The sequence below is a fragment of the Cetorhinus maximus genome, chromosome 16, assembly GCF_964194155.1.
Source record: "Cetorhinus maximus chromosome 16, sCetMax3.hap1.1, whole genome shotgun sequence".
NCBI classification, from domain to species: domain Eukaryota; kingdom Metazoa; phylum Chordata; class Chondrichthyes; order Lamniformes; family Cetorhinidae; genus Cetorhinus; species Cetorhinus maximus.
The window spans coordinates 84,364,690-84,387,403 of record NC_135894.1 but is presented as its reverse complement, the minus strand read 5'-3'; the positions used below and the strand labels follow the sequence as shown (position 1 = coordinate 84,387,403).

Below are 22,714 nucleotides of genomic sequence, written 5' to 3'. Positions count from 1 at the left end.
AAACCCATGACCTCCACCACCTAGAAGGACAAGGGCAGCAGATGCATGGGAACATCACCACCTGCAAGTTCCCTTCCAAGTTACACACCATCCTGACTTGGAACTATATCGCTGTTCCTTTACTGTCGCTGGATCGAAATCCTGGAACTCCCTTCCTAACAGCACCGTTGGTGTACCTGCACCACACGGACTGCAGTGGTTCAAGAACCCAGCTCATCACCACCTTCTCAAAGGCAATTTGGGATGGGCAAGAAATACTGGTCTTGCCAGCAATGCCCAAGTCCAATGAACAAATAAATAAAAATTTCAAAAAATAAAAGAAGTAGCTTCCTGAGTTGCACTCACCCAGGCAAGTGGAGAGTATTCCATCACGCTCTTGATGTGTTTTGTGATGGTGAACAGGATTTGTGGAGTCAGCAGGATTCTAAGTCTCTGACCTGCTCTTGTAGCCAGAGTGTTTAAATGGCTAGTCCAGTTTATTTCCTGGCCAATGGTAACGCCTAGGATGTTGTTGCTGGAGGATTCAGAATGGTAATGCCATTGAATATCAAGGGAGGATGGTTAGATTCTCTCTTATTGGGCAGTCATTGCCTGGCATTTGTGTGGCATGAATGTTACTTGCCACCTATCAGCCCAAGCTTGAATGTTCTCCAGGTCTCGCTGCATTTGGACATGGGCTGCTCAGTATCTGATGAGTTGTAAATCATGCAGAACATTGTGCAATCATCAGCAAACATCCCCATTTCTAACTTTATGATGGAGGTAACGTTATTAATAAAGCAGTCGGGGATGGTTAGGTCTAGGACACCACCTTGAGGAACTCCTGCAGTGATGTCCTGAGACTGAGATGATTAACCTCCAACAACCACAACCATCTTCCTTTGTGCTAGCTATGACTCCAGTTGGAGTCAAGCAGGGCTGCATGATAGCCCCATATTAGTTACAATCTACTTGACAGTGGCTATTCTCCTTATCAAAGATCAACTGCCCTCTGGTGTGGCAATTAAATACCACCAAGATGCAAAATTCTTTAACCTCAGTCATCTCCATGCCAAAATTAAACTGATACCATACATAAGGCGTAGGGGCAGAAATAGGCCTTTTGGCCCATCTGCTCTGCCATTCAATGAGATCATGGCTGATCTGATAATCCTCAACTTCACTTTCCTGTCTTGTCCCCATAACCCTTGATTCCCTTACTGATTAAAAATCTGTCTATCTCAACCTTGAATATGCTTAACAACCCAGCCTCTATAACCCTCTGCATCAAAGAACTCTACAGATTCACTACCCTATGAGAGAAGAAATTCCTCCTCATCTCTGTCTTAAATGGGTGACCCCTTACTCTGAGACTATGCCGTCTGGTCCTAGACTCTCCCACAAGGGGAAACAACCTCTCAGCATCTACCCTGTCAAGCTCCCTAACAATCTTATTTGTTTCAATAAGGTTGTCTCTCAATCTTCTAAATTCCAATGAGTAGAGGGCCAAACTACTCAACCTCTCCTCATAAATCCCTCCATACCTGGGATCAACCTAGTGAACCTTCTCTGGACTGCTTCCAATGCCAGTATAGCTTTCCTTAGGTAAGGGAACCAAAACTGTTCACAGTATTCTAGGTGTGGTCTAACTAGTGTCTTGTATAGTTTTAGCAAGACTTCCCTATTTTTATATTCCATTCCCTTTGAAATAAAGGCCAACATTTCATTTGCCTTCTCTATTACCTGCTGAACTTGTCTGTTAGCTTTTTGGGATTCATGCACAAGAACCCCCAAATCCTGTGCTGTAGCTTTCTGCAGTCTTTCTCCATTTAAATAATATTCAGCTCCTCTATTCTTCCTGCCAAAATGCATAACCTCAGATTTTCCCACATTATATTCCATCTGCCAAGTTTTTGCCCACTCACTTAACCTCTCTATATCTCTCTGTAGACTCCTTGTGTCATCCTCACCACTTGCCTTCCCACCTATTTTTGTGTCATCCACAAACTTGGCGATAGTACATTCACTTCCCTCATCTAAGTCATTAATATATATTGTAAATAATTGTGGCCCCAGCACTGATCCCTATTGGCACTCCACTACTTATAGGTTGCCATCCTGAAAATGCCCCCATTATCTCAACTCTCTGTCTTTTATTAGTTAGCCAATCCTCTATCCATGCTAAAATACTATCCCCAACACTATGGGCTCTTATTAAGTAGCCTTATGTGCGGTACCTTATCGAATGCCTTTTGGAAATCCAAATATATTACAACTACTGGTTCTCCTTTATCTATACTGCTTGTTACCTCCGCAAAGAATTCTAATAAATTTGTCAGGCGTGTTTTCCCCTTCTTGAAGCCATGCTAACTCTGCTTGATTATATTATACATTTCTAAATGTTCTGCTATTACATCCTTTATAATTGACTCCAACATTTTCCCAATGACGGATGCTATGCTAACTGGTCTATACGTGATATACATGATCTACAGTTTACAAATGAACTGCAGTGTTGTTGCCTACTCTGCACCAGATTTGCAAGCCACTCTTGATCTCTCCTATTCAACATACAAGAGACTCAGCCTGTCCTTGAATGTTGTCAAAACAAAATTCATATCAATCCACAGCTGGTCAACCAAATATTCCACTTCCCATATATATTGAAGGGGGACTCTGGAATATGTTGAGCACATCCCATACCCTGGCAGCCACCTCCCTCAAAAGGCCACGGCTGATGAAGAGATCCAACGCCAGGTCAGCTGTGCCAGCTTAACCTTCAACAGGATCGAGTGATTAATTAGAAAGATCTCCGCAAGTCACCAGAAGTCCTAGCATATTGAGCAGTTGTTGACACCACGTTCCTGTACCTCAGTGAAACTTGGACTGTGTACCAGTGACATATAAGAGTGCTACAGAAATTCCAACTGCAATGCCTCCACCACATTCTCCACATTCAATGGGAGGACCATCGGACAAATGCTAGTGTCCTTCTTGAAGCCAGCTCCACAAGCATTCAGGCAAAACCCCTGCAAAATTAACTACGATGGACTAGACACTTTGTCTTGATGGCTGAAATGCATCTCCCCATCAGGTCCTGTTTTCTCAACACTCAAAGAGGCAGAATTCCAGGGGAGGACAAAGAAAATGCTTCAAAGACACTCTCAAGCTCTCCTTGAAGCGCAGCAGCATTGATATTAATGACTGGGAGGAGCCTGTTACCAATCGCTCTAAATGGCGACAACTTGTCCACCAAGCTGCATCATGCTTTGAGTCCAAATGTTTTAATGATAATACAAAGCGGCTTCAGAGAAGGAAGAAAATGGAGAAAATGCTGCACTCCCGATCCCACTACCTCATGGGACGTCCTTCCCCATGTGCCTTAAAATCTGCGGGTCGAGGATTGGCCTGTTCAGTCACCTGAAGACCCATGGTGGAAACCCGCATGTCTGATTAGACATCATCCTCGAATCAAGGGACAGCCACTGCCGACGACTCCAACAATGGAGAGTTTCTCCCTGATTCCCACTGACTTCAGTTTTGCTGAAGGGCATCTTGATGCCACACTCAATCAAATGCTACCTTGATGTCAAGGGTAGCAACTCTCACCTCACCTCTTGAATTCAGCTCTTTTGTCCATGTTTGGGCCAAGGTTAATAAGGTCAGAAGTCTGGTGGCCCTGGCAGAACCCAAACTGAGTGTCAGTGAGCGGGTTATTGTTGAGTAAGTGCCACTTGATAGTACAGTTGACCACCCCTTCCATCACTTTGCTGCTGATTGAGACTAGACTGATGAGGTGCTAATTCGCCAGGTTGGATTTGTCCTGCTTTTTGTGGACAGGGCGCACCCAGGCAATTTTCCACATTGTTGGGTAGATGTCAGTGTTGGAACTTACCCAATGAGAGAATTACCGGGCTTTAATTTTGGTCAGTTTTTGTTAGTACATAAAGGATAATCTTTTGATCATTTTATCCTCCAGCTTCTTTGTCTTCCCTCTATCCCTAGCCTTTAGGTTTACCATTCCTGAACAGTTTTTTTGCTTACAAACTCTCCAAGTGGGCCGTCTGTCCCTGCTGGGAGAAGAGCTAAATAAACTGGGGTCACAGCCCCTTCTTCCGGGTTCCCAGGGGCACTGGGACCAGCCATGTCTGTTTTTATCCAACCAGGACTGCAAGCGTCCAAGAGGATCCTGTCTGCTTATTCAGCACTCAGGCACAGATCCTCAAAAGGACTGTAACACCGATCTTTGAAACCCTGTAGGCAGAAGGATGCCCACTCCTGTTGAGTGTGGTCTCTTCTTTTAGCATCTTCAACAAATTTCTTCATCAGCTCCACCAGTTCCTCCTCCTTGATGGTCGAGCTGTGGAATTTCTTTTGGAGTTCTTGGCTGTATTTCTGCAAAGTCGTGGAACCAAATTCACCGGATACATTCACCACTTTCCCTACAGGTTTAACAGAAATCACAATCAGATTACATAGAAGGGCACAAAAACCAAAAGCAATATTTCTCTCTCATCCAATTTGATCCCATTTCTTCTTCGCCTACAGCCTATGAAACATGGTGGGGAATTGTTTCAAGGGTACTGTCAAATCTCGTGCACTGTCAAATCTCAGGAACTTCACATAAATAATCATTTTCCAGATTAGAGATAGTCATTCTGATATTCAAGTATCAGTGCATTACAGCTGACTACTGATTCTGTCTCATTTTCCCAGGAGGTGTATTTTGTTTAAGATGAATTTTGGAAATTTTTTCTCTTCTTTACCTTCCATTGCTGGGGACACTGAGGCCAATTATAATGTTCAAACCTTCATGCTAGCCACAACTAGCTAAATTGGCACAGGTTAAGGCTCAAACTCACTACCTTCTGCTTTGTGGATGGATAAACTGATGGCACTATCGTAGGTCATGTATTTGGGGTAAATAATTTAAAAGTGCAATCAGAAGGCTTTGACCTCGAGAAGGATAGCCATTAATATTGTGACAGGGATAGGCCATTCAGCCAGAGGAACCTGCTCTACCATTCATTGAGAGCAAGCTGATCTGTATCATAAATATCTCCAGATAGTTTTACCACTCTAACCACAACCTCTACCACCTAGAAGAACTAGAGCAGCAGTCTTATTGGAGCACTTATTGGAGTATGTTCTCCTCCAAGCCACACACCATCCTGACTTGGAATTATATCGCCATTCCTTCACTATTGCTGGGTCAAAATCCTGGAACGCCCTCCCTAACAGCCCTGTGGGTGTAACTGCACCACATGGATTGCAGTGGTTCAAGAAAGTGGCTCACCAATACCTTCTCAACGACAATTAGGGATGGGAGATAAATGCTGACCTAGGCAGTGATGCCCACATCCCATGATAGAATATAAAAACCTTTCAGAATATAAAAAAATTTCAGTGACTGCCTCAAAAAATTCAATTGGATTCTATAGGCATGATCTCCCCTTTATCAATCTCTGAGGAAGAGTCACATGGACTCAAAATGTTAATTCTGTTTCTTTCTCCTCAGATGCTGCCAGACCTTCTGAGTTTTTGCAGCATTTTCTGTTTTTATTTCAGATTTCCAGCATCCACAGTATTTTGCTTTTACTTAATCAATCCATTATAGCTCATTCTTATCAGCTCAATTTTCTGTAAGTCCTCAGTCACTTTATCCTTAAACGTCGATTCCTATACCATTCCCACAATAGATGTTAAGACTAATAGCTCCACAATATCCCAGTTTCTCTCCCTCGCTTTTCTTAATATGTATTAGTGGAACAGAATCAGAATCCCTTAATATTAGTTGCAGCACAAGTGTGATCTATTGACTCCATTGCTAAAAACAATGTTGAAGATGAACTGTGCTAATGCTGCTGGCAAGAAGGCAGGAGGGAGCAGTACCTGACTGCTCATAAGGTTTCTTTGAACTGATGGGATGCATCCTTGTTTACTGGGGGAAAAAAGGAGCATTGCAGAGGCTGTGGCCACAATATTCCAAACCACCTTGGATGTGAATGTGGTGCCAGAGGACGAGGGGATTGCAAATCTTATGCCCTGTTTAAAAGGGGAGAAGGTAAGCACAGCAACTACAGGCTAGTCAGCTTTCTTTAAGCAGGTGGCCAACTTCTCAGGATAATAATCTATGACAAAATTAATTCACGTTTTGAAAAATATGGGGATGAATTTGTTTATGGCGAATTGTGTTTGACTGACTTGACAGAGTTTTTTGATGAAGTAACAGAAGGGATTGATGATGTTAGTGCAGCTGATAATGTCTATATGGACTTACAAAAGATGTTTGACAAAGTACCACATAATAAATTTGCCAGCAAGGCTAAACCCATGGGATTAAAGGTACAGTGCATCTTGGATACAAAATTGGTCAGGGAGAGAAAGCAGAGAGGCTTTTTTTTAGACTGGAGACAAGTAAAGAGTGGGTACCTCAAGGGTTGGCATTAGGATAGCTGCTCTTTTTGATGATTATGAATGATATGGATTGGAAATTATGCCCTGTATTTACTTATTTATTCTTTTCGATTTATTCACTCATGAGTTGCGGGCGTCATTGGCTGGACCAGCATTTATTGCCCATCCCTAATTGCCCTTGAGAAGGTGGTGATGAGGTACCTTCTTGAACCACTGCAGCCCATGTGGTGTAGGTACACCCACAGTGCTGTTCCACGTCAAGGTGGGTGTGTGGCTTGGAGGGTAACATGCAGGTGGTGGTGTTCCCATGCATCTGCTGCCCTTGTCCTTCTAGGTGGTCGCGGTCACAGGTTTGGAAGGTGCCTTCAAAGAAAACGATGTGAAACTCTGAAATGAAGTAAACAATGAGGAGGATAGTAACAGATTTTAGAGGACACAAAGGGACTGGGAGATTGGCAGGCACTTGGCAGATGAAATATAATAGAAAACTGTGAAGTTTGCTAGCTTTGTAGCAAAATATTGATTGAAAATTATTGATTGCTTTTATTATTTGAGAATATTGCTGAAGACCATTTATATAAATTACCAATCAGGTGCTGGATGCTCTAAATGTAAAAAAATTGAGAGCTTCAGTTGAAAGAAGCAAAACAGTAGGAGTGAAGAACAGGTAAATCAGCAAACAGTGATGAGGAAAGATCAAGGGTGGAATTTTACACCGGTGGTATTTTATGGTCCTGCCAAAGTCAATGGACTTTTGAATGGTTGCCCAAAACAATAACAGAATTACCAGGAAAAACTCAGCAGGTCTGGCAGCATCGGCGGAGAAGAAAAGAGTTGACATTTCGAGTCCTCATGACCCTTCAGCAGAACTGAGTAAAGTTAGGAGGGTTGAATGGTTGCCTCATTTTACAGCCCCTCCCTCGCTGTGACAGAGCCATAAAATTCCACCCCAAGACTGGATTTTAAAAATAGGCGGGTGGTAGAAGAAAGGATTGAGTAAAGTAAGAAGGAATACAAACAATTACAACACAGAAACAGGCCATTGAACTAAACCAGTCCATATTCCCATGTTAGCTGATATTGTAAATTATTCACTTTCCTCAATTACTGTCACCCCTCAGAACAGCCATCATCGACCCCTCCTCAAAAATACCTGCATATGAGGATGTATATAGATGGGATAAAGACTTCTGTGAGATGTAGAGTAAAGGGTTAACATCAGAAGCACCTGATACCAATGTAACTATGGTGCAATGTCACATAACCAAGTAACAGAGATCTGGAGGGAAGGAGAAATCCGACCTCGTGTCGTGTTACTGAGATGTACCTAGAGCTGTAAATAAATCATTATGATTTTTACAAACTATATTCTTAAGTAGCTTTCTTAGGGAAACAGGCAAACTTAAAGAGCCCCACCTAGACCCCAAACACAAGACAAAACAACCCACACTTGATCTCACTGTGCCTGCAAATTCTTGGCCCATTCCCAAGCTCCCTTCTCTTTCCAAACTTCTGAAAAATATCGTCACCACCTGACTCCCTATCCATCTTTCTAAACAATGCCATAGAATCATTGAGCTTAGAAGGCTGCCATTCAGCTCATTTTGTCTATCCTCTGTCAATATCTCTTTAAATAGTAGGCATAACCATGAATTGTTACAAAGGTAATAAATGTTTCATTTGCTTAAATAAAATAACAAATGAGTTTGCAAGTATTTCAGGAGTTGCAATGTTTGCTTACAGATCACACTCAGGAGAGAAAACAGAGGAATCACCCAATGGTAAAATGCTGTACAATGGACTTGTGAACAAAGTTAGAGCTCATGGAATAGGAGGGACAGTAGCAATATGGTTACAAAATTGGCTAAGTGACAGGAAACAGAGATTAGTGGTAAACGAAAACAGAATTACCTGGAAAAACTCAGCAGGTCTGGCAGCATCGGCGGAGAAGAAAAGAGTTGACGTTTCGAGTCCTCATGACCCTTCCGCAGAACTGAGTATAGTTAGGAGAGGGGTGAAATATAAGCTGGTTTAAGGTGGGGGGGAGAAGTTGGGGGGGGTTGTAGGGACAAGCAAGCAGTGATAGGAGCAGATAATCAAAAGATGTCACAGATAAAAGGATCAAAGAGGTGTTGAAGGTGATGATATTATCTAAGAAAATGTGCTAATTAAGAATAGATGGCAGGACACTCAAGGTACAGCTCTGGTGGGGGTGGGGTGGAAAGGCTGACGAGGTATTACAGTTGTAGATTTAAAAATAATGGAAATAGGTGGGAAAAGAAAAATCTATATAAATTATTGAAAAAAACAAAAGGGAGGGGGAAGAAATGGAAAGGGGCTGGGGGGAGGGAGTTTAAGATCTAAAGTTGTTGATTTCAATATTCAGCCCGGAAGGCTGTAAAGTGCCTAGTCGGAAGATGAGGTGCTGTTCCTCCAGTTTGCGTTGGGCTTCACTGGAACAATGCAGCAAGCCAAGGACAGACATGTGGGCAAGAGAGCAGGGTGGAGTGTTAAAATGGCAAGCGACAGGGAGGTTTGGGTCTTTCTTGCGGACAGACCGAAGGTGTTCTGCAAAGCGGTCGCTCAGTTTGCGTTTAGTCTCTCCAATGTAGAGGAGACTGCATTGGGAGCAACGAATGCAGTAGACTAAGTTAGGGGAAATGCAAGTGAAATGCTGCTTCACTTGAAAGGAGTGTTTGGGCCCTTGGACGATGAGGAGAGAGGAAGTGAAGGGGCAGGTGATGCATCTTCTGCGTGGGCATGGGGAGATGCCATAGGTGGGGGTTGAGGAGTAGGGGGTGATGGAGGAGTGGACCAGGGTGTCCCGGAGGGAACGATCCCTACGGAATGCCGCCAGGGGGGGTGAAGGGAAGATGTGTTTGGTGATGGCATCATGCTGGAGTTGGCGGAAATGGCGGAGGATGATCCTTTGAATGCGGAGGCTGGTGGGGTGGTAAGTGAGGACAAGGGGGACCCTATCATTAAACCAGCTTATATTTCACCCCTCTCCTAACTATACTCAGTTCTGCTGAAGGGTCATGAGGACTCGAAACGTCAACTCTTTTCTTCTCCGCCGATGCTGCCAGATCTGCTGAGTTTTTCCAGGTAATTCTGTTTTTGTTTTGGATTTCCAGCATCCGCAGTAGTTTTTTGTTTTTATCTTAGTGGTAAACGGTTGTTTTTCAGACAGGTTGATAGTGGAGTTCCCCAGGTGTTAGGACCCCTGCTCTTCATGATATATATTAATAATCTAGGTCTTGGGGTATAGGGCACAATTTCAAAATTTGTGGATGTTACTTAACTTAGGAGCATTGTGAACTGTGAGCAGGATAATATTAAACTTCTAAAGGACATAGATATCTTAATGGAATGGGTGGACAAATGGTAGATGAAATGCAGAGAAGTGTGAAGTGATTCCTTTTGGTAGAAAAAGCATGCAGAGACAATATAAAATAAAGGATCCAATTCTAAGGGGGGTGCAGGAGTAGAGGGACCTGAGGGTATATGTGCACATATCACTGTGGGTGGCGGGACAGGTTGAGAGTGCAGTTAATAAAACATACAGAATCCTGGGCTTTATAAATAGAGGCTTAGAGTACAAAAGCAAGGACTTTGTGGTAAACCCATATAAAACACTGGTTTGGCCTCAGCTGGAGTATTGCATTCAGTTCTCTGCACCACACTTTCGGAAGGCTGTGAAGGCATTAGAGAGGGTGCTGAAAAGATTCATGGGAATAGTTCCAGGGATAAGGAACGTAAGTCACGTAAATTGATTGGGAGAACTGTTTTCCTTGAAGAGAAGGTGGGGAGATTTGACAGATAGGTTTTGTGTTCAAAATCATGAGGTGTCTGGACATAGTGGATAGAGAGAACTGTTCCCATTGGTTTGGATCAAGGCAATGACATAAGGAGCTGAGTGGCCCTGATGGAATCCAAAACTAAGCATCAGTGAGCCAGCCTTTGCTGTGTAAGTACCGCTTGATAGCACTGTCCATGACACCTTCCATCACTTATGTGATGATCAAGAGTAGACTAATGGTTGTTGAATAGAAGGATTGGATTTGACCTGCTCTTTGTGAATAGGACATACCTGGACAATTTTCCACATTGGAAATGAACATCCACTGAAATGAGAAATGAGAATCTAACAAATTCCATTGTTGTAGCTGCACCACAACAGCTTGTCTAGGGGTGTGGCTAGTATAATAAGTCTTCAGTACTCATGCCAGGAAGTTGTCAGGGCCTATAGTCTTTGCTGTGTCCAGTTCCTTCAGCGGTTCCTTTATATCATGTGGAGTGAATCAAATTGTCTAAATCATTTACTAATGTTTATCTTTATCAATGTTGAATATTCAAGTTAACATAAAACAGTTTACAACATCAGTCAGATGTATTACTTCTTTTTGGAAAAAATGACTAGATAATTAGAGTGTGAAAGCTTGATTTTTATTGAATATATTTCAGAATCATTATGGCACACACGGAGGCCATTCAGCCCATTAAGTCCATGTTAGCTCTCTGTAGGGTCATCCAGCTCTATTCCGAGAGCAATGCAAGTTTATTTACCTCAAGTGTCCATCCAATTTCCTTTTTCAATCATTGATTGTCACCACTTCCACCACCCTCGTAGGCAGCAAGTTCCAGATCACTATCGCAGGCTGATGAAAGAAAAGACTCTTCCTCACATCCCCTTGTATCTCATGCTCAAAGCTTAAATCCGACTACTCTAATGCTTGTACTATCAGCTAATCAGATTTTCTTTATCTACCTTATCTAAACCTGTCATAATCTTATACACTTCTACCAGATCATCCCTCAACCTCCTCTGCTCCAAGAAGACCAACACCAGCTTTTCCCACCTAACCTTGTAGCTAAATTCCCTCATCCCTGGAACTATTCTGGTAAATCTCCTCCATACCCTCTCAAGAACCTTCACATCCTTACCAAAGTGTGGTGATCAGAACTCGATGCAGCACTCTAGTTGTGGCCTAACCAGAGCTTTATAAAGGTTCAGCACAACTTCTCTGCTTTTGTACTCAGTCCCTCTATATGAAGCCCAAGATCCCATAAGCTTTGCTAACTCTATCAATCTTTCCTGACACCTTCAAAGATCAGGGCACATGAACACTTAGTATCTTCTGTCCATGCACGCTCTTTAGAACTGAACCATTATGCATATATTGCTTCTTCCTAGCCCTCTTGGCAAAATACAACACCTTACACTTCTCGACATTATCTCTCCTAATAAAGTAATGGGGCAACTTTGGGAATAAAATCTGACAGATCTCAAAAACCTGAAGACCAGCAACAGATAGCTACAGAGATAGTGGGTGCACTGGCTATGTTTTTCCAAATTTTCTTAGATTCTAGAACAATCCCAATAGATTGGATGTTAACAAACATAATACGGCAATTCAAAGAGGGATGGAGAAAACAAGGAACTACAGGCCAGTTTGGGGGAATTGAGGTATCAGAAAAGTGCAAGAATACATTATTAATAAAGTCTCAACAATGCACTTAGAAAACCATTGTATGATCAGACAAAATCAACATAGTTTTATTAAAGGGAAATCTTGTTTGACAAATTTATTAGAATTTTTAAGGATGCAATTGGTAGGTTAGATAAAGGGGAACCAGTAGATGTAGTATACCTGGATTTCCAAAAGATATTTGCTGAAGTGCCACACAAAAATGCAAGATAAAGGCTCATGGAGTTGGGCATAATTTATTAGCATGGATAGAGGATTGGTTAATGGACAGGATGCGAAGAGTAAGAATAAATTAGGCATTTTCAAGTTGGCAGGTTGTGATTAGTGGAGAGCCGCAAGGATCAGTGCTGGGGCCTCGGCTAGTTATAATTAAGACTAATTACTTAGACAAGAGACAGAGAGTAATATATCTAAGCTGGCTGAGGATACACAGCTAGGTGGGAACGTAAGCTGTGAGGAGGACACCAAGAGGCTGCAAAGATATATAGACAGGTTACGTGGGTGGGTAACAAGGTGGCAGATGGAATATAATGTGGGCAAGGGTGAAGTTTTTCACTCTGGTCATAAGAATGGAAAAACAGAATATTTTTAAAATATGTGAAATTTGTAAATGCTGATGTTGAAATGGACTTGGGCATACTCAAACAAGGAACACATAAAGTTAGCATGCAGGTACAACAAGCAATTAGGAAAGCAAATGGCTTATTGGCCATTATTGCAAGGGGATTGGAATACAGGAATAAAGAAGGCATGCTACAATTGTACAGACTTTGGTGAAACCACACTTGGAATACTGTGTGCAGTTTTGGTCTCCATATTTAAGGAAGCATATACTTGCATTGGAGGCAGTACAGTGAAGATTTAGTAGATTTGTCACTGGAATGAGAGGGTTGTCCTATGATCAGAGGCTGAGTAAATTGCATCGATATTCTCCGCAGTTTAGAAGAATGAGAGGTAACATAATTGAAATATACAAGATTATTAAGGGGTTTGACAGGATCAACACTGAGAGGTTGTTACCCCTGGCTGGAGAATTTAGAACATGGAGACAAAGTCTTAGAATAAGAGGCTGGTTAATTAGGACTGAGATGAGGAGAAATTTCTTCACTCAAAGGGTTCTGAATGTTTGGAATTCTCTACCCCAGAGGGTTTTGGATGCTTCACCATTGAATGCTTTAAGGCTGAGATTTTTGGTCTCTCAAGAAATCAAGGGACATTGGGCGGTGGGTTTGGAAAAGTGGAGTTGAAGCTGAAGATTGTATTGAATGGTGGAGCCAGCTTGTGGGGTTGTATAGTCTAAGTTTTTAAATTTGAACTGACACTTGTCTGCTCATCCTGCCAATCTATTATGTCCTGTTGCAGTTGATGGGTATCATTTTCACTGTTTGCCACACCTGCATATTTGGTATCATCGGCAAATTTTGAAACGTTTTTCTACATTCCAATATTCAAATCATTTAGAAAAATATCAAGAAAGCAGTACTCCTAGGAATGTCTCCACAGCAACACCACTGTCTACCATCCTCCAGTCTGAAAAATATTATGACTCACTGTTTCCTGGACTTAAGTTAATTTTTTTTTATTTGTCACTGACCTCTTATTCCATGAGCCTCAATTTGATTGATCAGCCTTTTATGTGGTACTTTGTCAAATGCTTTCTTAAAATCCATTTAGACAGAATCCAGTGCATTTCCTTCATCAACCTTTGTTACTTCATCAAAAAACTCAATTGGATTCGTCAAACATGTTCTGCCTTTTACAAATCTGTGCTGCTTCTCCCAACTAACTCAGCCTCTCCTTGTGCCTGTTAATTATTTGCCTGATTATTGTTTCTAAAACCTTACCCATCACTGATGGTGAACTAACTGGCCTATAGTTGTGGGAACTATCCTTACACCCTTTCTTGAATAAGGGTGCCACATTTGCCACTTCACAATCTTCTGGCACCTCCCCCCACCATATCTAGGGAACATTGCAAGATCATGGCAAGCCTTTCTGCTATCTCCACCCCCATTTCCCTTAGCAACTTGGGACGCAAGGTATCTAGACCAGGCGGCTTATCCACTCTAAGCATAATCTGCCTTTCCAGGACATCCAGCCTATCAATTTTCACCCATCCATTACTTCTAACCTTTCCACTTCCACTAATATTTTGTCAGCATACCCTTCCTTAGTAAACACCTATACAAAGAATTGATACTTGCCTTGCCCAGAGCTTCTAAGCATCTATCACCTTCTTTGTCCCTAATAGACTTCACCTCGCCTTTTCGTATCCACTTACTATTTACATGCCCATAGAAGATTTTTGGGTTACCTTTTATTTTACTTGCATTCTACTCTCATAGAGTCTCTTTGTCCTCTTCCCTTCCCCTATCAACTTATTGTATGTGGTCTGGGGCGCGGTTGAAGAATCCACCCGACATACAGCAGACAGCCTCCCTTTATGTTTTGTTGTTTTATCTATCTCCCTTGTCATCGAAGAGCCCTATGGTTTCTCTGCCTTTCGCCCTTGGTGGAATGTCGCTGGCCTGTACCTGAAACATATCTTCCTTAAAGATCGCCCATTATTTCATTACAGTTTTTCCTGTCAAACGTTACCCAGGCACAATCCCCTTTCAGCCCATTTAAAATTTAGCACCTTCTAATTTTGAGCTTTCACTTGAGATTGAGGAAAAAATAATTATTGTAAGAATTAGTTTTGAAAAAGCCATAAAACCAAGGAAGGAAATATCAGGCTTTAATTTTGGTCACTTTTTGTTAGAATATAAAGAATAATCTTTTGCTCCTTTTATCCTCCAGTTTCTTTGTCTTCCCTCTACCCCATGCCTTTAGGTTTACCATTTCTGAACAGCTTTATTGCTTACAAGCTCCCCATGTGGGCCATCTGCCCCTGCTGGGAGAAGAACTAAATAAACTGGGGTCACAGCCCCTTCTTCTGGGGTCCCAGGGGCATTGGGACCAGCCATGTCTGTTTTTATCCAGCCAGGACAGCAAGCATTCAAAAGGATCCTGTCTGCTGCTCTCTCCTTACTCAGCATTCGGGCATGGATCCTCGAAAGGACCGTAACACCGATCTCTGATACCCCGTAGGCAGAGGATGACCACCCCTGTTGAGCGTGGACTCCTCTTTTAGCATCTTCAACAAATTTCTTCATCAGCTCCACCAGTTCCTCCTCCGTGATCGTCGAACTGCGGAATTTCTTTTGGAGTTCTTGGCTGCATTGCTGCAATGCACTGGAACCAGATACACTGGATACATTCACCACTCTCCCTGCAGGTTCAAAGGAAATCAAAATCAGATTATATACAAGAGCACAAAAACCAAAAGCAATATTTTGTCTTGCCCGGGTTGATTCTATTTTCTGTTCCCCTAAAAGCAATGAAACAGATGGGGAATTCTTTCAAGGCTACTGACAAATCTTGAACACCTAACCCAAATGATCATTTTCCACATTTGAGATGACCAATCTGATATCTGACTATCAGGACATCACAGCTGCCAGCTGATTCTGTCTCAATGACTATGTAAACATTTTCCAGCTGTTGAAGAGCTTGAAACTTGTTTATTTTTTTTTCTTCCCTCACTTATGCTGCTGAGGACATTGAAACCAATGGTCATGTTTCCATTTCACCCCAGCTGTGACTAGTTACCTCTACATAGGACTGTGATCAAACCTGCTGGTCTACAACCCTCAATGACAGACTGATGGGGCTATCGTCCATCATGTTTTTGAGTCAAATAATTTAAAAGTGCAATCAGAAAGCTTCAACATCAAAAAGAATAGCCATTAATATAGTAACAGGAGTAGCCTGTTCAGCCCATCAAGCCTTTCCCACCATTCAATGAGATCATGTCTGATCTATATCGTAGACATCTCCACATAGTTTTATACCCTTGTTGAACCTTGATTTCTATCTCATAGAAGCACAAGGGCAACAGGCGCAAGGGAACACCACCATCTGCAAGTTCCCCTTCGAGTCACACACCGGAAAGAATATCATTGTTCCTTCACTGGCGCTGTGTCAAAATCCTGGAATTCCTTTCCTTTTAGCACTGTGGATGTACCTACATCACATGGACTGCAGTGGTTCAAGAAAGCGGCTCATACCACCTTCACAAGAGCAATTAGCAATGGATGCTCATATCCCAAAAAGAATATAAAACAATTACCTGCTTTAGTGACTACTTTAGTGATTGGCTCCAAAAATTAAATTAGGTTTGTTAAACATAAACTGCCCATTACAATCCATGTTGGTTCTCTGTAGATAAAAACAAAAAGCTAAAAGCTACTGCGGATGCTGGAAATCCAAAACAAAAACAGAATTACCTGGAAAAACTCAGCAGGTCTGGCAGCATCGGCGGAGAAGAAATCAGTTAACGTTTCGAGCCTTCATGGCCCTTCGGCAGAACTGGCTTCAGTTCTGCCGAAGGGCCATGAAGGCTCGAAACGTTAACTGATTTCTTCTCCGCCGATGCTGCCAGACCTGCTGAGTTTTTCCAGGTAATTCTGTTTTTGTTTTGGTTCTCTGTAGTCAGCTCGAATTTCTCTCTGCTCAGTTAGTCAATAATCCTTAATTATAGGTTTCAATAACATGATAAACAGTGTTAAGACTAACAGGCTGACAATATCCCAGTTTCTCTCTAACACTTTTCTTCAGAATTATTAATGGGCCAGAATCAGGATCCCTCTGTACTAGTTATACCACAGTGTGAATTATTGACTCCTTTGCTAAAAACAAAGTTAATGGTGAGCTGTGCTTATGCTGCCTGCCAGAAAGCATATATAGAGCAGTAAGGGACAGTATATAACTGCTAATGAGGTTTCTTGTAATTGATGGGATGCACCCTTGGTTCCTGACAGGAATTAGGGTGGAAATTTCAAGTGCTATGGCCACATCTAATCCTCCTTGGATATGGGGCCGGTGCCAGAAGACTAGAGGATTGCAAAGGTTTATGTTTAAAAGAGGCAGAGGGATAAATACAGCAACTATAGGCCAGTCAGCTTAATATAGGCAGTGGGGAAACTTTCAGAGACAACAACCCGTGCCAAAATTAATTGGCATTTGGAAAGATATGTGCCAATAAATGAAAGCCAGCATGAAATTGTGAACTGCAAACTGTGTTTGAGAAACTTGATCAAATTCTTCAATGAAATAACAGAGGGGGTTGGTGATGGCTGATAATGTCTAGATGGACTTTCAAAAGAAGTCTGGCAAAGTACTACATAATAGATTTGTTAGCAAAATTATAGTCTATTGGATTAAAGACTGGAGACAAATACATGGTGATGTGCTCAAAGGTTGGTATTCGGACTCGCTGCTGTTTTTGATGTATATTTACGATGTGGGCTTGGAAATTATGCACTGTGTACCCAGGTGATATGAAACTCACAAATGGAGTAAACAATAAGGAGGATAGTAATAGACTTCAGGAGGACATAGACGGGCTGGTAAAATAGGCAGATGCTTGGCAGATGTAATATGCAGCAGAGAACTGTGTAGTCTCCAGTTTTTCAGCAAAATAGGTTCTGTGTTTACATTGGTTACTTATATTATTTGAGAGCATTGCTGAAGGCCATTCATATAAAGTGCCAATCAGGAGCTGGGTGCCCTACATGAAAGACAGGTAAAAAAATCAAGAGTTTCAGTTGAAGGATGCAAAACAGTAGGAGTGAAGAGCAGGTAAATCAGCAAATAGTGATAAGGTAGGACCAAGACTGGATTTAAAAAATATGAGAGGGAAGGATGGAGTCAAGCAAAGAGAAATACAAACAATTACAACACAGAAACAAGCCATTGAGATAAACCCCATTCTAACATACATTTTAAATTATTCTCTTTCCTCAATGAGTCACCCTAGACAAGGCTGTCATCAATCCCACCTCAAAAAAACACACTTGAGCTCACTGTTCTTGCAAATTACTGTCCCATTCCCAATCTCCCTTTCTCCAAAGTCCTAAAAAGTATTTCCCCCTCCTGACTCCTGCCCATATTTCTCACAACACCAATGACTGGTAGAGCATTGGAGACTGCCATTCAGCTCATTTTGCCTGTCCTATCTTAATACCTCTTTAAATAGTAGAAGTCACCATGAATTGTTATAAACATAATCAATGTTTTATTTGCTTATATAAAATAACATATGGACGTACCAGTATTTCAGGAGTTGCAAGTGTTTCTTTACAGATCACACACAGGAGAGAAGACAAAGGAATCAACTAATGAGTCACATGACAAACCATGATGCTGCTTCCTTACAGCCAAAGTACATCAATTATTTCCATTTCCCTGCACTTTCCCCATAACCCTGTAACTTTTTGCCTTATTATCCAATTCTTTTTAGAAAGTTAATGTTACAAGCTCAAAGACTATAGTGTGTCTAGTACAGTGCCTTTATTGAACTGAATGTAAGAAGGCTGCCTTCAATGAGTTCCTCATTGCTGAGGTCACATGATTATGGCAAGCCAGATTGGAAATGTAGTAATTCTTGCATTTCAAAACCCAAACATACCCCTTTTCATAACAAACAACAGACAAGTTTGCATGCACTATCATGTGTAACTATGAGTTACCCAAGTTACTCACTATACCACAACTGTTCTCAAGCATTAACAATGTGTTCATTATTCTTGCCAGTCACTGCACATGCATTGCATACATAGTTGTTAAATTGTGCAGTCTCTTAATGGTACGCATGCCATAGGCTGTTCATCTGGGTGATGTTCTCTCTCCGGAAGTGCCATTCCCATGTCACTTGTTATACAGTGGTAACTGCTGTTGTTGTTCCATTTCTATTGTTAGGGATCCGGGCGAAGACATTTGCTGCAAGTACATGACCCATGCACTTGACTTCAGGCATCTTCAATTGCAATTTTTTCATGTTCAGCTTCAGGTTCATCTGGCAAGGTCTCTCTTGAGCAGTCATAATAAATTCTGATCATGGTCAACTATGGCTTCTTCTTGTGTCTCCACGTCCATAGACTAATAGATTATGCACTATGGCTTCCACTCTGGGAAGATCACTGACTATCTCATGCTGTCTGCATTGATACTCTTTTGGAACCATGGAAATGCCAAATGGCATGCGCAACCATCTGTATCTCCTGAATGGTGTCCAGAATGTCATTAGAAAGCTGCTGCTTTCATCCAGCTTCACTTGCCAGTAACCATCCTTCACATCTAGGATAGTAAAGATCTTTACTTTGGTAAGTTGTGGCAAAATTCCTTCAATGATTGGCATAGGGTGGTGACATCTCTTCAGCACTTTATTTAGATCCTTTGAATCTAGGCATACTTGCAGCTTTCCAGGTTGATTCACTGCTACCATGCTGCTCATCCAGTCTGTAGGAGCTGTCACTTTCTTGATTACTCCCTTCTTTTCCAGCTCTTCTATCTTGTTAATCTGGCTGAAATAGGGGGTAGCTGGAACTCTTCTTGGCTGAATTGATCTTAGACTCTCATGTACTTCAAGATGATATTCACCAGGAAGACATCCAAACCCTGTAAACACATCTTTGTACTCCTCTAGGATCTGTTCAGTAGCAGTTTTGTGTGCTGCGACACATTGTGGCATGTTTAGGGTTACCAATCCAAGCTTTAGACTTGCTCTGGCTGAGATGAGTGGTTGTTGCCATACCATCTATGGTCTGGAACTCCAGGTCTTCATTCTTGCCATTGCATTGGGCTCTCAGATTAATTTGTCCTCTTGGTATGAGTATCATGCCAACATATAGCCTCAACCTTGCTTTCATTTTTGGATCACCATGTTGAGTCACTTTGCCCAAGTCTGTGAATGTCATGATGTTGCATGGCGCACCAGTGTCTATCTGACGCTTCATGTTCACTTGATGCTCTCCTTCTGCAGTAATCAGTCTGACAGTCACAAAGCATTTATCACTTATAGCCTTGACAGAACCAACCTTTTGTATGGTGTATAGTGCTTCATCAGACTCTTCTGCTGCTATCTCTCCAGTAGCCCCTGTATAGATTTATTTTGCTTCTTTCTAGCCAAACACTTGTGTGCTAAATAATTCGGCTTCTTGTAGTTAAAACATTGCTTTTCCCATGCTTGACAATTCTTCTTTTCCTTTGTATGATGTCCCCTGTAGTATTTTCATCCTGCCTTTTGTTCATGATTGTTCTGCTCTTTCGGCGTGGAATGTCTTGCAGCATAATGTATCTCCTGGTCTGTTCTGTCATACATGAGCTCTCGCTGAAGTTTCACAACCTCTGTGTTTCTGCCACACTTCTATTGCTTTCTTGAGAGTAAGTTTCTCCTCTCTCAGTAGACATGCTCTCACTGTCAAATCTCTTATACCTAAAACAATTCTATCTTGAATGAGATCATCTTTCAGTTTCCTGAATTCACATGGTCCTGCAAATTGTGTTACTGCAGTCACGTACTGATCAATGGACTCTTTTTCACCTTGAGCCCCAATGTTGAACACATACCATTCATAAGTTATGTTCACTTGGGGTTCAAAGCGTGCCTTCAAGGCTTTCAAAATCTCTGTCATCTTTTTTGTTTCTTTGGATAGATCTAGGGTGGATTACAATTTATAGCAGTACCTCTCCAGAAGTGTTAAAAGTGTTGCTATTCATATCGGCTCCAGCTTGTTAATTAAATCTATTGCAATCTCATATATTTGCCAACTGTAGTACGTCTAGCATAGTGTCTTTATTGAACTGAATATAAAAGATGGCTGCCAGCAGGGAGTCCCTCATAGCAGAGCACACATGACTATGGCAAGCCAGATAGGACATGCAGTAATGATTCCCTTTCAAAATCCAAACAGTTACGAACAAACCTTCCATCTTCCATTCAAGCAATGGATTTCAGGTCATAACCACTCACTCAAAAAAACCAATCTGCTCATTTGTCTCTTGGCTTTTTTTTGTCAATTACCTTAAACCTGTATCGACTGGTTAGCAACTCTCCTGCCAGAGGAAACACCTTCTCCCTATAAAGACTTTCAAAACTCCTTATTATTCTGAACACCTCTGTTAAAGATATATTTAATAATGCTTATGGGATGTGGTGGAGTCATCGTAACGTCACTGGACTAGCAATCCAGAGGTCCAGGCTAATGTTCTGGGGCCATGGGTTAAAATCCCACCAAGGTAGTGGTGGAATTTGAACTCAATTAATAAAAAATCTGGAATTGAAAGCTCATCTCAGTAATGGTGACCATGAAACTATCATCAATTGTTGTAAAAAAAACCCCAACTGGTTCACTAATGTTCTTTAGGGAAGGAAATCTGCCATCCTTACCTGGTCTGGCCTACATGTGACTTCAGACCCACAGCAATATCGCTGACTCTTAACCACCCTCTGAAATGGCCCAGCAAGCCACTCAGTTCAAGGGCAATTAGGGATGGGCAAAAAATGCTGGCTTTGCCAGTGATACCTCACATCCCGTGAAAGAATAAAGAAAGAAAACCTGTTAGCCTCATTGTTGGATCCACAGCAAAATCCCAATAAGCTGTCACTGTGAAGCTCTTCACCTTCCAGCCAAGCAAATTGCCCTAATGACAGAAAGGCCAACATGTGCAGAGTGCTGATCTCCTCCCTGGAAAGGTACTCAGTGCTTCATGCACACAAAAATAGAGTGAATGCCTGGTAGTGGACAAGATTCTTTCAAATGCAAAGTGCGTTTGTTGTCTATATATGTAAACATTTCCAATGCTCAGTACCTTGGGGTTTGATGATGGGGAGGAGCTCAGTGCACACATCCCTGGTACCGAAGAAGTTGGTCGCCAGAGTCACTTCAGCTTGGGTCCCGAAAGGAGCCGTGTCGGCCACTTTAAAGGCGATTCCTGCATTGTTGATCAGGATGTCGATGCCTCCGTATCCCCGGGACATGAAGTCCCGCAGGTTTCTGATGCTCTGCAGGTCGGTGATGTCCAGCTGGTGGAAAAGTGGCTTCAGCTGTTCCTGCTGCAGTTTGCGCAGCGCCTCTTGCCCGCGGTCCCTGTCCCGGGCAGTCAGGTACACATCCCCCTCGAACTGTCGGCACAGAGCCCGCACCAGCGCCAGGCCGATGCCTTTGTTGGCTCCAGTCACCACGGCCACTCGCTTGGACATGTTCACGGAGAGCTTGGTTTCACTCAGTGCCGGGTTTCAGTGCTGGAACAGGCTCAAACTGACTCAACGAAACAGGGTGAGTTTGTTACATTTGGCAGGAATGTGCAGACGCCCCGGGCCAAGTGAAACTCAACACGGAATCAGTGCACCTTAGTCCACCTCTCCTGATCTTTGGTTGGTTGATACAAGAAACATTCTAACTAAATTTGTTACATTTCCTTTTTTTAAAATGATTTTATTGAGCCTATCAAAGAGGCGTTTTTCTTCAATTATGTTTATTCGGGTTTAATCTAAATAGGGGATTTAATTAGTAACCAGTCAGGAGTGGTTATGTAAGTCAGGAATTTCTAACTGGATGTTAATATTTTGCTCAGAATCATTCTTTTCTGCCAATATTCTCATGAAAAACACAGTTTAGATGCAGCCAGATGCACCATCTAATTGTTGGAAAGTGTGTGATTCAATTTACAGCGAAAGTACAGGAATAACAAGAATTTCTGAATCTTAAAGTATTCAGAGATAGGTCAGACTCTGGCTGCTACAGTATTTATATGGCCGGCCCACTTCAGTTCCAGGTCAATGGTAACCTCCAGGATGTTGATGGTGGGGGATTGAGTGATGGGAATGCTGTAGAATGTCAAAGGGGAGACGGTTGGAACAGAGGAACAGGAGTAGGCCATTCAGCCCATCGAGCCTGTTCCGCCATTCAATACGCTCATGGCTGATCATCCACTTCAATGCCTTT

At 42.1% G+C, this 22,714-nt stretch overlaps 1 protein-coding gene and 1 pseudogene across 1 annotated transcript; both read right to left on the bottom strand.

Moving 5' to 3' along the window:
• Positions 1–3,907: 3,907 nt before the first annotated feature.
• LOC144692018 (carbonyl reductase [NADPH] 1 pseudogene) lies at positions 3,908–4,794 on the bottom strand (annotated as a pseudogene).
• A 9,877-nt stretch (positions 4,795–14,671) lies between these two features.
• Positions 14,672–21,975, bottom strand: LOC144691782 (carbonyl reductase [NADPH] 1-like). The gene is made up of 2 exons (XM_078560248.1): positions 21,579–21,975; positions 14,672–15,156 (listed from the first exon to the last, which is right to left on the bottom strand). Exons 1-2 carry the CDS (start codon positions 21,967–21,969, stop codon positions 14,720–14,722), a joined length of 828 nt encoding a protein of 275 aa, XP_078416374.1. The 5' UTR covers positions 21,970–21,975; the 3' UTR covers positions 14,672–14,719.
• Positions 21,976–22,714: the final 739 nt, after the last annotated feature.